Source organism: Rhinoraja longicauda, chromosome 36, assembly GCF_053455715.1.
Source record: "Rhinoraja longicauda isolate Sanriku21f chromosome 36, sRhiLon1.1, whole genome shotgun sequence".
Classification (NCBI taxonomy): domain Eukaryota; kingdom Metazoa; phylum Chordata; class Chondrichthyes; order Rajiformes; family Arhynchobatidae; genus Rhinoraja; species Rhinoraja longicauda.
Genome location: NC_135988.1, coordinates 1,208,607 through 1,223,829, shown reverse-complemented (window position 1 = coordinate 1,223,829; position 15,223 = coordinate 1,208,607). Strand labels below are relative to the sequence as shown.

Below are 15,223 nucleotides of genomic sequence, written 5' to 3'. Positions count from 1 at the left end.
GCCATGATCACTCCGTTCGGGTTGTTCGAATGGTTGCGTATGCCTTTCGGTTTAAAGAACGCGGCACAGGCTTTTCAGCGACTCATGGACCATGTTGGTCGAGATTTGCCTTTTGTTTTCATTTATTTAGATGATATACTGGTCGCCAGCCGCTCGGAGCAGGAACACCTAGCCCATTTGCGGACCGTGTTCCGGTGGCTCCAAGACCACGGGCTCATCATCCAACCCTCCAAGTGTCAATTTGGCCTCCATTCTATTGATTTCTTAGGACACCGAATCACCCCCACCGGCGCCACCCCTTTGCCCGAGAAGGTGGAGGCTGTCCGTGCATTCCCGCGGCCTACCACAGTGAAGGGGTTGCAGGAGTTCGTGGGCATGGTGAACTTCTACCATAAGTTCGTCCCGGCCTTCCAGTGTCTCGCGGGCAAACCTGTGGAGTTAGAATGGTCCGCGGCCGCAGAGACGGCCTTTGAGGCAGCTAAAGCAGCTCTGGCAGATGCCACCATGCTCGTCCACCCGAGCGCCTCCGCCCCCACGGCCCTGACGGTCGATGCGTCGAACGTGGCGGTGGGAGGGGTTTTGGAACTGCAGGTGGGTGGCCTTTGGCAGCCCTTGGCGTTTTTCAGCCGACAGCTGAGTTCGGCTGAGCTGAAGTATAGCGCCTTTGTCCGTCACTTTAGGTATTTCCTAGAAGGCCGCCCATTTGTGGCCTTTACGGACCACAAACTGTTGACTTTTGCTTTTTCCAAATTGTCCGACCCATGGTCGGCCCGCCAGCAGCGGCACCTGACTGCCATCTCAGAGTTTACCACCGATGTCCGTCATGTCGCGGGTAAGCTTAATGCCGTTGCTGACGCCCTGTCCCAGCCAGCCGTTTCCCCCATTTCAGCGGTGGGCTGCGAGGTGGATCTCCAGGAGCTTGCGGAGGCACAGCTCCTGGCAGACACCGCCTCGGCATACCAGTCCGCCACTTCGGGGTTGAAGTTGGCCCAGGTGGCCTGCGGGCCTAAAAGTCTGGTGTGAGGTTTCCCTTCCCCGCCCCAGGCCGGTGGTGCCGGCCTCCCTCCAGCGCCGGGTGTTTGATGCCATTCACGGGCTGGCGCACCCGTCCATCCGCTCCACCTCTGCCTTAGTGACCGCTCGGTTTGTGTGGCATGGCCTGCGAAAGCAGGTAGCCGCTTGGGCCCGTTCCTGCGTTCCCTGCCAGACCGCTAAAGTTCACCGCCATGTTCAACCCCCGGTGCAAGAGTTTGCGGTTCCTGCGGTCCGTTTTTTCAATATTCATGTTGATTTAGTTGGGCCTTTACCTTCCTCCCGGGGCTACACTCATCTGCTCACGGTGGTTGACCAATTCACCCGGTGGCCGGAGGCTTTCCTGTTGTCCGATACCTCCGCTGCCTCTTGTGCCCGGGCCCTGGCCCTCCATTGGGTGGCCCGTTTTGGTGTTCCGTCCGTCATTACCACAGACAGGGGATCCCAGTTCACCTTGGCCCTTTGGGCCACGCTGGCGGAGCTGTACGGCTCCCGGTTGCAGCAGACCACGGCGTACCACCCACAGGCTAATGGGCTCGTGGAGAGGTTCCACCGGCAACTTAAGGGGGCCCTCAGTGCACGGCTGGAAGGCCCTGACTGGGTAGACCAACTTCCCTGGGTCCTTTTGGGCATTCGGACTGCTCCTAAGCAGGATCTCGGTGCTTCGTCCGCGGAACTGGTATATGGCTCGCCACTTCGAGTGCCCGGGGATTTCCTGCCGGAGTCCTCTGGTCAGCAGCCCTCGGTTCCGTCGGTTTTGGCATCACTCCGGGCACGCGTGGGTTCCCTGGCTCCGGTTCCTACTTCGCGTCATGGGTGTTTCATGGTACATGAACCGCCTGCCTTGAAGGACTGTGAGTTTGTGTTTCTGCGTAGGGATGCCCATCGTTCCCCGTTGCAGAGGGTCTATGAAGGCCCGTTCCGCGTGTTGCGTAAAGGGACGGTCACCTTCACTTTGGATGTGGGCGGCAGGAGTGAGCTCGTCTCGGTGTCCAGGCTCAAACCTGCGCACTTGGATCCGGACAGCCCTGTCCTGGTCGGCCAACCGCCTCGGCGGGGCCGTCCTCCTGCAGTTCCACCCGATCTGGGACCCCCTGCTCCTGTGGTTCCGGCAGCCCCTCTCCTTACTCATTCTGGTCGTGAAATCCGGCTCCCTGCTAGGTTCCGTACCTCGGGTTCTGGGGGGGGGGTCATGTAGCGACCAGAGAGATTAGTCCTGGGAGTCAAACCCTCAGATTGGCCAGCAAGGTCACGTGTGGGTGCGACCGTAGGGATTGGTCCAGGGAGTTGAGCCCGCTGATTGGACAGCGACGTCACATGTGGTTTTGGCGCCCAAAACCAGTTAGGAGAGTTCTTCGAAGTGAACAGTTAGAATTAATGGTTGTCTGTAATCTCGTTCTTTATACTTTGTAATCGAATGTTGCTGTCGCAATAAACTTCTTTAACAAAGAACGAGCCTCCAGACTCGCCATAATCTTCAGTTTGAACCAGCATCTGCAGTTCCTTTCTGCACTTGTGACAGGGTCATTTATAATCCAAGGATGGTGATGGAGATTTGAAGGTGGCTTTAACAGCTTACATGTTGAAAGGTAACTCTTCCTTTGAACAGCACCCATTGGCGGGGTTCTCTAACATAGTAAAAACATGCCAAGGAACATTATCAAATCAAAATCTGTCAGTCAACCACTTCAGAAGATATGAGGGAATGAAACATGTGCTTGAATTAATTTTTTGAACATGCTGAAAACAGGGGTTGGGGTGGGATGGGGAAGGGGCAAATCTATTGCTCATGGAATGGGTATGTGGAACAAGGCTACAGAGGACAGGAATTGATCAGTAATCTTGATAAAAAACTGTGGATAGGTCAGTAGAGGAGACAAGGTACTGCTACATGCTCACTTACATCCTGAAACAGAAAGAATTTGGCTGTGGGAGGGAGAGCATCCAGACTATAGATGGAATGGAGGGAGAGCAGGCCAGAGCTGAGTGGCAGATTAGTTGTAAGCTGGAGAGGGGCAGAAGCATGAGTGGAGCAGGGAACAGATGGTACCAGAGTTTTGAAAAGGGAGGAAAATAGAGAGGAACAGCTGTTGATGTGAACACCAGACTGGGGAGTTTTCCTCTTGCATCAGCTGTATCGCAACAGGATCGCAAATTAGTATGATGATCATTTGATTTAAATGGATTCTTGACCCAATCCCTCGATGGCCGAGGAACAAAGTATTGCAACGGCTTGAGACAAACACTGGTGATGGTTACACTGGAACCTGGCCACACTTATCACAGCTTCGTGGAACGTTGGGGGTGAGGAGGATTGCAATTTAACTATTTTAGATTTCTTGGAAAATTATATCCGAGTCTCATTTTAGATTGTGATTAAATACATTTTGCACATTTCCTTTGAAGTGGACTTCTCAGCATTCTGGAATGTAGCAACTGGTGAGATACTCCATATCATACAGTTGTTTGTTCCGTCAGTCACTGCATTTCAACAATAGCTGCCCTCCTGTCAGCAAGGGCTTAGGCCAAGAGTAAGCAGTTATAAATACACAAGTGTTATTTTCACTGCATAGGACACAAGCTCACAGAGAATGAACTCATCCCTACATTCTAGATCCTGTGAAATCTTCCATGAACCTAATAAATGGCAGTTCCAACTTTACTCAAAGCTTCTGTTTCATTGTATTTTGCAATTTCTTCATTGCTGCAATTATTCATTTATACTTTGTTGCCACATGAACAGTGTGCCACATACTTTGTTTTGCAGACAACCCGGGAACATTCCTCACTTGATTAATGTTGTTGATCGTACAACGTATAAAGTACCATCCACCAACACTGAACATAAAACCAGTGTGAAAACTACGAACTATACATGTACCTCTTTTTTTTTATTATCAAAAAATGCTTTATTCAAGAAATAAATATATACAGAACATGTTCCTTCCAAAACTCCATCCGACATTCTCGGAGGCTGTACGTACATTCAATACATACATTCATTACACCAATTACACAAAATTACCCCCCACCCTTGCCCCTCATGTGGCCCAATGGCGGGGAATCCCTTCCCTTATTTGGAGGGGCGCCTCCACCACACCCTGCCCCCCATGTCCAGCAGCGGAAGGACCCTAGACTGTGGTATACATGTACCTCACTTCCGTGAAAGAATTTTAACCCTCCCCACAGATAGCTAGTTCAAGCTGCTTGGAAAGGATTGTTCTTTGGGCGACACTGTTTGCCTGGGTAGTGATTGTAACAAGCTCTACAAAGCACTTGCTGAAATGGGTCTGAGACTTTGAATATGCAAATCAATCAGCGATTACATCACTGGGGCCACAAACCAGGGACCAGAGCAAGACACATTATTGTGATTTTCCTGTAAGACCAACTAGCGGGAAAACAAGAGTCGGGGATAAGATCTCCAAAAGTCTTTTGACTCTTTTCTGACTTCTTTTAAGAAGGCAAGGCAGTAGCAAATGAATGGCATTGCCCTGATATTGGCACCACAATACTTTTTTTGGAAAGGGCTGTCCGTGAGAACTTGTCTCTAACATCAGAGAATGGGTCCACGCACATTGATTCTCAGCCAGTGTCAGGTACTCTGCACTCATAACTATATTATTACAGGAAATAATAATCAATATTGATTTATCTAATTTCAAGTAACCCCTTCACTCCCTCTCTCTCCATCCCTCCCCCACCGAAGTCGCACTAGGTTCCCATTCTCACCGAGCAAACAATGGCCTGTTTCCTTTATCATCGTTACTTTTTTGCATATCTATCATTCATTTATTCTATACCTCTCTACATCATTGTCTATATCTCTCGTTTCTCGTTACCTTGACTGGACTGAAGAAGGGTCTCGACCTGAAATGTCACCCATTCCTTCTCTCCAGAGATGCTGCCTGTCCCGCTGAGTTACTCCAGCATTTTGTGTCTATCTTTGGTTTAACCAGCATCCTTCCTCCATAGTATAAGACAATAACTGCAGATGCAGGTACAAATCGAAGGTGTTTATTCACAAAATGCTGGAGTAACTCAGCAGGTCAGGCAGCATCTCAGGAGAGAAGGAATGGGTGATGTTTCGGGCCGAGACCCTTCTTCAGACTGATGTCAGGGGGGAGGGACAAAGGAAGGATATAGGTGGAGACAGGAAAATAGAGCGAGATCTGGGAAGGGGATGGGAAGAAAGGGACAGAGGAACTATCTAAAGTTGGAGAAGTCGATGTTCATACCACTGGGCTGCAAGCTGCCCAGGTGAAATATGAGGTGCTGTTCCTCCAATTTCCGGTGGGCCTCACTATGGCACTGGAGGAGGCCCATGACAGAAAGATCAGACTGGGAATGGAAGGGGGAGTTGAAGTGCTCGGCCACCGGGAGACCAGTTTGGCCAACGCGGACCGAGCGCAGGTGTTGAGTGAAGCGATCACCGAGCCTGCGCTTGGTTTCGCCGATGTAAATAAGTTGACATCTGGAGCAGCAGATGCAATAGATGAGGTTGGAGGAGGTGCAGGTGAACCTCTGTCACACCTGGAAAGACTGTTTGGGTCATTGGATGGAGTTGAGGGGGGAGGTAAAGGGACAGGTGTTGCATCTCGTGCGGTTGCAGGGGAAAATGCCCGGGGATGGGGTGGTTTGGGTAGGAAGGGACGAGTGGACCAGGGAGTTACGGAGGGAACGGACTCTGTGGAACGCAGAGAGGAGGGGATGGGAAGATATGGCCAGTGGTGGGGTCCCATTGTAGGTGACGGAAATGTTGGCGGATGATTTGTTGGATCCGCTGGCTGGTGGGGTGGAAGGTGAGAACGAGGGGGATCCTGTCCTTGTTGCGAGTGGGGGGATGGGGAGCAAGAGCAGAGCTGCGGAATGTAGAAGAGACCCTAGTGAGAGCCTCATCTATAATGGAGGAGGGGAAGCCCCGTTTCCTGAAGAACGAGGACATCTCTGCGCCCTAGTGTGAAACACCTCATCCCGGGCGCAGATGCGGCGTAGACGGAGGAATTGGGAGTAGGGGATAGACTTTTTGCAGGAGACCGGGTGGGAAGAAGTGTAGTCCAGATAGCTGTGCGAGTCAGTGGGTTTATAGTAGCGAGTCAGTGGGTTCCTTCCTCCATAGTGATCTTTGCCTATTGTCCAATGGCTACTGACCGTCACTATGGAATCTCTCTTATTCCAAAGCTTTTTGCATGTGCAATGGAGACCAAATTGCTTTTAACTTCCCTTCAGCGGTGACATTCCTGTCTCTTCAGTGTAGCTCAAAAAACATGGAAACCTCGACATTGTTTGTTTCTCAGGCATCATTTTTGTTTTTAACTGGGCTTCAAGAAGAAATAAGCTGCTGGCTGTTTGTAACATGTAACTAATTTTGCAGAGAGCCTAGGCCATGAGACAATGGCTGAGACATAACACTGCCCTGCAGGGCTTATCCCCAACATTTTATTTTGCTGCATTCCTCCTCGTTGATCGTGGCCAATTCTTTTGATCTTGTTTTGAAACTATTGGAGCCTGTGGCCACCGAGTGCAACAGCAAAGGAAAAGGGCCGTTTATAACAAAGTAAAGTTCACTTAAGCCACAGTTATGTGAGGAATCTCAGGCACAGGGCTTAAAAACCAACTATTTATATCAAAGTATTTAAATGCTAAATGTCATCAGAAGCTACTCTTTGGTAAAGAGAACTTGGGATTTGCAAACCAATCGACTGATTTAGAAAGCAAACACTGTGCAGGTGGGAGTAAGGGGAGTAACTCCCCCAAAATGCACTTGGCAGTTACAGGGTCAGTTACATCGCCTAGTTGCCTTAATGGTCCAGGATCCAACATGCTCAAGCACAAGGGAAACCAGGAACCACTGATGGTATCCGCTTTCAACATTAGTATAATTGTGCTGCCTTTACTGGGAAGCTGTGGTTTCACCAGGCCACTCCAGAAGGGCTTACGGAATCCCAAGAGGAAGCTTTTCCAATATTATTTCCGCAAACTACCGCCTGGTTTCCCGAGCATTATTCCTAAAAAGGCTTCCAACACAATACCTTCCAACAGCTGGGTCTCCACCCAAAAGGTCACCCATTCGTTCAGAGATGCTGCCTGTCCCGCTGAGTTACTCCAGCTGTTATCAGTGCTGGGTTCAATGTTGTTCAGTAAGTTTGCAGGTGACACCAAATTAGTTTAGTTTATGTAGATGCCTGTCCCGCTGAGTTACTCCAGCATTATGTGTCTACCTTCGATTTAAACCAGCATCTACAGTTCTTTCCTACACATTTTGTCCAGCCCTGTACCTGGTTTCAGCAAGTCCCTGCAATGTTACTCATTTCTTGCTGTAATTGGGAGAGGCAACGACTGGTAAGCGGCTGTCAAAATACTCTGTCCTCGTTTCTGTAATAGTGGGGTGGGTTTGGGGGTGATTTGTGCAGACGTTTGAATGTATATAGATTCAAGATGGAATTGCTGATCGGGTAAGATATGGCAGTAGCAATTCCTCCTCATCCCTGTCCTAAATCCCGTATCCATCCCCTAAGACTGATCCATCACTTGCACTATAATGGACAAATCTCCAGGGTCTGATCAGATATATCCGAGGACATTGTGGGAAACTAGAGAGGAAATTGCGGGAGCCCTGGTTGAAATTTACAGTGGTCTTTAAATACAGGAGAGGTGCCGGAAGACTGGAGGGTGGCAAATGTTGTGCCTCTGTTCAAGAAGGGCTGCAAGGAAAATGCTGGGAACTATAGGCCAGTGAGCTTAATATCTGTGGTTTGAAAGTTACTAAAGGGTATTCTGAGGGATAGGATATACAGGCATTTAAATTGGCAAGAACTGATTAGGGATAGTCAGCATGGTTTTGAACATGGGAGGTCCTGTCTCACAAATCTGATTGATTTTTTTGAAGACGTGACCATGAACGTTGATGAGGGCAGAGCTGTAGATGTTGTCTCCATGGACTTCAGTAAGGCGTTCGACAAGGTTCTGCCTGGTAGGCTGCTCTACAAGGTTAGATTGCATGGGATCCAAGGAGAGATAGCTGAATGGATAGTAAATTGGCTTCATGGAAGTCAAGTCAAGTCAGTTTTATTTGTATAGCACATTTAAAAACAACCCACGTTGACCAAAGTGCTGTGCATCAGGAAGGAAGGAAGCAAAGAATGATGGTTGATGGTTGCTTCTTGGACTGAAGGCCTGTGGCTAGTGGTGTGCCTCAGGGTTCGGTGCTGGGCCCTTTACTGTTTGCCATAGAGTCATAGAGTGATACAGTGTGGAAACAGGCCCTTCGACCCAACTCGCCCACACCAGCCAACAATGTCCTCTCCTTTACTCTCTCTACACCAACGACTGCACCTCCACAGACTCCTCTGTCAAGCTTCTCAAGCTTGTGGACGACACAACCCTGATTGGACTGATCCAGGATGGGGAGGAATCTGCCTACAGACGGGAAGTGACACAGCTGGCGTCGCAACAACCTGGAGCTCAATGCTCTTAAGACGGTGGAATTGATTGTAGACTTTAGGAGAACTCCCCCTCCCCTCCCCCCACTCACCATCAACAACACCACAGTCACATCTGTGGAGTCATTTAAGTTCAATAGACAATAGACAATAGACAATACGTGCAGGAGGAGGCCATTCGGCCCTTCGAGCCAGCACCGCCATTCAATGTGATCATGGCTGATCATTCTCAATCAATACCCCGTTCCTGCCTTCTCCCCATACCCCCTGACTCCGCTATCTTTAAGAACTCTATCTAGCTCTCTCTTGAATGCATTCAGAGAATTGGCCTCTACTTCCTTCTGAGGCAGAGAATTCCACAGATTTATAACTCTCTGACTGAAAACATTTTTCCTCATCTCCGTTCTAAATGGCTTACCCCTTATTCTTAAACGGTGGCCCCTTGTTCTGGACTCCCCCAACATTGGGAACATGTTTCCTGCCTCTAACGTGTCCAACCCCTTAATAATCTTATACGTTTTGATAAGATCTCCTCTCATCCTTCTAAATTCCAGTGTATACAAGCCTAGTCGCTCCAGTCTTTCAACATATGACAGTCCCGCCATTTCGGGAATTAGCCTAGTAAACCTACGCTGCACACCCTCAATAGCAAGAATATCCTTCCTCAAATTTGGAGACCAAAACTGCACACAGTACTCCAGGTGTGGTCTCACTAGGGCCCTGTACAACTGCAGAAGGACCTCTTTGCTCCCATACTCAACTCCTCTTGTTATGAAGGCCAACATTCCATTGGCTTTCTTCACTGCCTGCTGTACCTGCATGCTTCCTTTCAGTGACTGATGCACTAGGACACCCAGATCTCGTTGTACGTCCCCTTTTCCTAACTTGACACCATTCAGATAATAATCTGCCTTCTTATTCTTACCACCAAAGTGGATAACCTCACACTTATCCACATTAAACTGCATCTGCCATGCATCCGCCCACTCACATAACCTGTCCAAGTCAACCTGCAACCTCATAGCATCTTCCTCACAGTTCACACTACCACCCAGCTTTGTATCATCTGCAAATTTGCTAATGGTACTTTAGATGTTGTGTACATGGACTTCAGTAAGGCGTTCGACAAGGTTCCGCATGGTAGGCTGCTCTGGAGGGTTAGATTGCATGGGATCCAAGGAGAGAATGGATAGCAGAGGGTGATGGTGGAAGGTTGCTTCTCAGACTGGATGCCTGTGACTAGAGACAGTTCGACAGGTACATGGATAGGCCAGGTTTGGAGGGATATGGACCAAGCGCAGCTAAGTGGGACTAGTGAGACTAGTGTAGCTGGGACATTGTTGGCCGGTGTGGGCAAGTTGGGCCGAAGGGCCTGTTTCCACAGCTGTTTGTATCTTTGGTAAACCGCATTCCATAACAAACTTGATTTCTGCATAATTACTGAAATTCCCCTCCATGGACACACGATATAAAAAATATTCCAAAAACAAGAGTTGATGGCATTGGGATAATATTTCCTTTGAAGTTTTCTCTATTTCTAGAACAGCAAAGATAGCCGTATCTATCGAGCATTTCTGTGTCTAAAGATGAAATATCCAGCACGGCAACACTTTATTTTGTTGGATCACAACCCCCATTAGTATTTCTCCGTGAACACCTACTTACACAATGCATCAGTTCCCACACTAAAACTCACACTTGTCTGAGTTCCCACATGGTAGAACTAACCCCCAGCTCTTCCTGATCTCTGCTTATCATTTGTCTATTCATAGATGTGAACTTCACTAGCAGGGTGGTGGATACCTGCCCCGTCAGTTTAGACTAGGAGAGGACCTCAGAGAGAACATTGCATGTGTAAATGATGGAGGTGCTTTCCAAAATGATCTTTGAGGAGGGTATTTGGGCGTGGGTTACAACTGCACTCTGCAAACATCAGTAGCACAATGTAAATGAACAGATGGGAAATAGAAAGTTTCGCTATCAAATCTGGAGATAGGCAAGGCTGCCTTCATTCCTCCATTCTGATCATGATATGTATTGAGCCTTTTGCCAAAACCATCTGAATCATATCCATCTTATCATGGCATGAGAGGAGCGACAATCCCAGGGAGCAGAGGCACAAAAGTCAAATTCTCACTGTTTATGGACATTGTTGAGACCCATGGTCCAGTCTGCAGATTGTTCAGGATTTGTGACCATCCTGAACTGGCCTTGGGAATCAGAGTCAATCACGGCAAGGGTGAGGCCATGTATTTTGGCAACTGGGTCCCTTCAAAATGGCAGTGGGGTGCCGCAAGGCTCGGTGCTGGGCCCCCAGTTGTGTATAATATATATTAACGATTTAGACGGGTAAGGGTGAATTGTACAAAAGGGACATGTTGTACCTCAACAGGAGGGGGACCAGCATTCTGGCAGGCAAGTTTGCCACTGCAACATGGGTAGTTTTAAACTAAATAGTGGGGGGGGGGGGGGGGGGGGGGAGGTGTCAAATGGGATAGGCAAGGATGGAGTTAAAGGGAAAGAGAGTATAGGAAAAGTTAAGAAAGACCCCAGAATTAACGGGACAGAAAGTTCACGAAGAGATAGGAGAGAATGGCCGTGTAATAGGAATTGATGTGAAAGGTAAGATGAGCAATGGATTAAAAGTACTATATATGAATGCGCGAAGTATAAGAAGTAAAGTGGATGAGCTTGAGGCTGAGTTAGAGGTTGGTAGATATGACATTGTGGGGATTACAGAGACGTGGCTACAGGAGGGACTGGGAACTGAATATTCAAGGTTATACGTCCTATAGAAAGGTCAGGCAGGTGGGCAGAGGAGGTGGGGTAGCTCTGTTGGTGAGGGATGGAATGCAGTCCCTTACGAGAGGTGACCAAGGGACTGACGATGTAGTGTCACTGTGGATAGAGTTGAGGAATTGTAACAATAAGAAGACACTAATTGGAGTTGTCTACAGGTCCCCAAACGGATATAGGTTGTAAGTTACAGCAGGAGTTAAAATTGGCATGTAACAAAGGTAATGCCACTGTGGTGATGGGGGATTTCAATATGCAGGTAGACTGCGAAAAATCAGGTTGGTTCTGGACCCCAAGAAAGGGAGTTTGTAGAGTGCTTCCGAGATGGATTCTTAGAGCAGCTTGTACTAGAGCCTACCAGAGAGAAGGCAATTCTGGATTTAGTGCTGTCCAATGAACCAGATTTAATAAGGGAACTCAAGGTAAAGGAACCACTTGGTGGTAGTGACCATAATATAATTAGTTTTAATCTGCAATTTGAGAGGGAGAAGGTTAAATCAGAAGTGTCAGTGTTGCAGTTGAACAAAGGGGACTAGGAAGGCATGAGAGAGGAGCTGACCAAGGTCGACTGGAAAAGGATCCTAGCAGGAATGACGGTGGAACAGCAATTGCAGGAATTTCTGGGCATAATCTAGAAGATGCAGGATCATTTTATTCCTGGAGGAAGAAAGATTCTAAGGGGAGTAAGAGGCAACCGTGGCTGACAAGCGAAGTTAGGGATGGAATAAAACTAAAAGAAAAGATGCATAAAATAGCAAAGAGTAGCGGGAAGCCAGAGGATTGGGAAACTTTCAAAGGACAACAGAAGGTAACAAAACAGGCAATCCGGGCTGAAAAGATGAAAAAACGAGAGGAAGCTGGCCAAGAATATAAAGAAGGACAGTAAAAGCTTCTTTAGGTATGTTAAGAGAAAAGGATTAGTAAAGACAAATGTGGGTCCCTTAAAGGCAGAAACGGGTGAAATTATTATGGGTAACAAGGAAATGGCAGAAGAGTTGAACAGGTACTTCGGATCTGTCTTCACTAAGGAAGACACAAACAATCTCCCAGATGTACTAGAGGTTGGAGGATCTAGGGAGACAGAGGAACTGAAAGAAATATGCATTAGGCGAGAAATAGTATTGGGTAGATTGATGGGACTGAAGGCTGATAATTCCTGCCATTGCTGATGGTCTGCCATTGCTGATGGTTTGCATCCCAGGGTACTCAAGGAAGTGGCTCTAGAAATCGTGGACGCATTGGTGATCATTTCCAATGTTCAATTCATTCAGGATCAATTCCTGTGGATTGGCGAGTAGCTAATGTTATCCCACTTTTCAAGAAAGGAGCAAGAGAGAAAACGGGGAATTATAGACCAGTTAGTCTGACGTCGGTGGTGGGGAAGATGCTGGAGTCAATTATTAAAGAGGTAATAACGGCGCATTTGGATAGCAGTAAAAGGATTGGTCCAAGTCAGCATGGATTTATGAAAGGGAAATCATGCTTGACTAATCTTCTGGAATTTTTTGAGGATGTGACAAGTAAAATGGATGAAGGAGAGTCAGTGGATGTAGTGTATCTATACTTTCAGAGAGCCTTTGATAAGGTCCCACACAGGAGGTTGGTGATTAGAGCACATGGTATTGGGAATGGGGTATTGACCTGGACAGAGAATTGGTTGGCAGACGGGAAGCAAAGAGTAGGAATAAACGGGTCCTTTTCTAGACGAGGGAATCAAATGTAACATCTCTAAGTTTGCGGATGACACAAAGCTGGGTGGCAGTGTGAGCTGCGAGGAGGATGCTATGAGGCTGCAGGGTGACTTGGATAGGTTGGGTGAGTGGGCAGATGCATGGCAGATGCAATATAATGTGGATAAATGTGAGGTTATCCACTTTGGTGGCAAAAACAGGAAGGCAGATTATTATCTGAATGGTGTCAGATTAGGAGAAGGGGAGGTGCAACAAGACCTGGGTGTGCTTGTGCATCAGTCACTGAAAGTAAGCGTGCAGGTACAGCAGGCAGTGAAGAAAGCTAATGGCATGGGAATCAAGGGATATGGGGAAAAAGCCGGAACAGGGTACTGATTTTGGATGATCAGCCATGATCATATTGATCGGTAGTGCTGGCTCGAAGGTCTGAATGGCCTACTCCTGCACCTATTTTCTATGTTTCACCCTCAGGTCCGAAACCTGAAGCCGACGCATGCGGCAAGAATTGGCTGGAGTGAATAGCTAAGGTGAAGCAGAAATTGGTAATATGAAGAGGCACTCCCTTGCAATGGCAGACAAGCACTCCCTTGCAATGGCAGACAAGAGGTGCTCTCAGTGTTGTTTTATATGGCATAGCAGTGGGCTAAACTCACTTTCTGCGCACTGAAGCTCCGTACAGCCAACACAAAGCCTCTACACACATAGAACTTGGAGTGATGTTCGTAAGAGAAGAACACAAAAGAAAATGGGCAACCTTGTGGTACAGCTGGTGGAGCTGCTGCCTCACAATACTAGAGACCTGGGTTCAATCCTGACCTCAGTCCTGTCTCTGTGGAGTTTGCATGTTCTCCCAGTGACAGTGTGGGTTTCCAGGTGGGCCAGGTTCCCAAAGGCATACAGGTTGGTAGGTTGATTAATCTCTATCAAATGGCCCCTGATGTCAAGGGAGTGGGTGAGATGGTGGGATTACATAGAACTAGTATGAATGGGTGACCAATGGTCGGTGGGCTGCTGCATCTCTAAACTAACATCAGAGCAGGAGTAGACCACCCACTCCTCACGCACCATTCAATACAAGCATGGTTGATCTGCCCCATGCCTCATCTCATCTGTGCCAGTTGCCATAGTCCTCAATTCCCTGATCCTTCAAAAATTCACCACCTCCTCTTCAAGTCCCCACAATGATCCAGTCCCAACTACCCTCGCGGGTACACAATTCCAAAGATTCACCATACTCTGCATGGAGAAATTTTTCCTCCTCTCAGTCCTAATTCTGATAGGCTGACCATGGTTCTGGACTTACCCTCCCGCCATCCAGCATGGTGAACCCAGTAAGAGTTTTGTATGTTTCATTGTTCTAAGCTCTGGAGAATACAGGCTTATTCTGCTCAATCTCCCGTCGTAGAGCAACCCCAGGAACCTGTTCCTATTGCACTGGATTATCTTTCCACAATGGGTGAATAATAAAAAGCTTGCTTCAATGCTTCACACAAAATGGAATGTCTCAATGCACATCTGAAGCAGCAGAACCAGAACTACTTTCAATAGGAGGAGCTTTAGAAAACTGACTTACCCCTTGATGAAACTGAATCCGTGAGAACACACTAAGATGTTTCCATTAGAGTCCACTTTCAGAAGGTTCCCAAGTAGCGTATCAAACACAAGTCCTCTGCAAAATATGGTTGAAAAGTTGATTTTTAACAAAATCTACAAGCAAAAGCTGGCATTTCTACTTAGGCAACAATCAATAAGGTGGGGAGAATGGTGAGGTCACTTTCTCTCATCATTTTAGTTTCCACATCTCTTGTTATTTTATTTGAAGACCTCAAACATTGCCTCTCCATGTCCTCCAGACATGCTGCCTGACCTGCTGAGTTACTCCAGTACTTTATGGTCCACGCAAGATTTCAGCATCCGCAGTTCCTTACATCTTCATTATTTAGAGTCATAAAGTCATACAGCAAAGAAACCCTTGAAGCCATTCAGCTCATCTACACCTAGCAAGATGCCCCATCTAAGCTAGTTCCGTTTGCCCACATTTGGTCCATATCCCTATAAATCTTTCCTATCCAGGTACTGTCCAAGTGTCTTCTAACTGGTGTTATTGTATCTGCCTCAATTACTTCCTCATTCCATATACCCACCACCCTCTGAGTGAAAAGGTTGCCCCTCAGGTTTCTATTAAATCTTTCCCCTCTCACCTTAAACCTATGTCCTCTGGTTCTTGATTCCCCTACCCTGGATTAAAGACTCAATGCATTC

At 47.6% G+C, this 15,223-nt stretch overlaps 1 protein-coding gene across 1 annotated transcript in view; it reads right to left on the bottom strand.

The window, feature by feature from the left end:
* Positions 1-15,223, bottom strand: part of LOC144610248 (cytosolic purine 5'-nucleotidase-like) — a 163,568-nt gene that overhangs the window by 58,349 nt on the left and 89,996 nt on the right. The window contains exon 7 of the mRNA XM_078428840.1: positions 14,535-14,630. Coding sequence (XP_078284966.1) covers positions 14,535-14,630 — 96 coding nt within the window. The remainder of the gene's footprint in view (positions 1-14,534; positions 14,631-15,223) is intronic.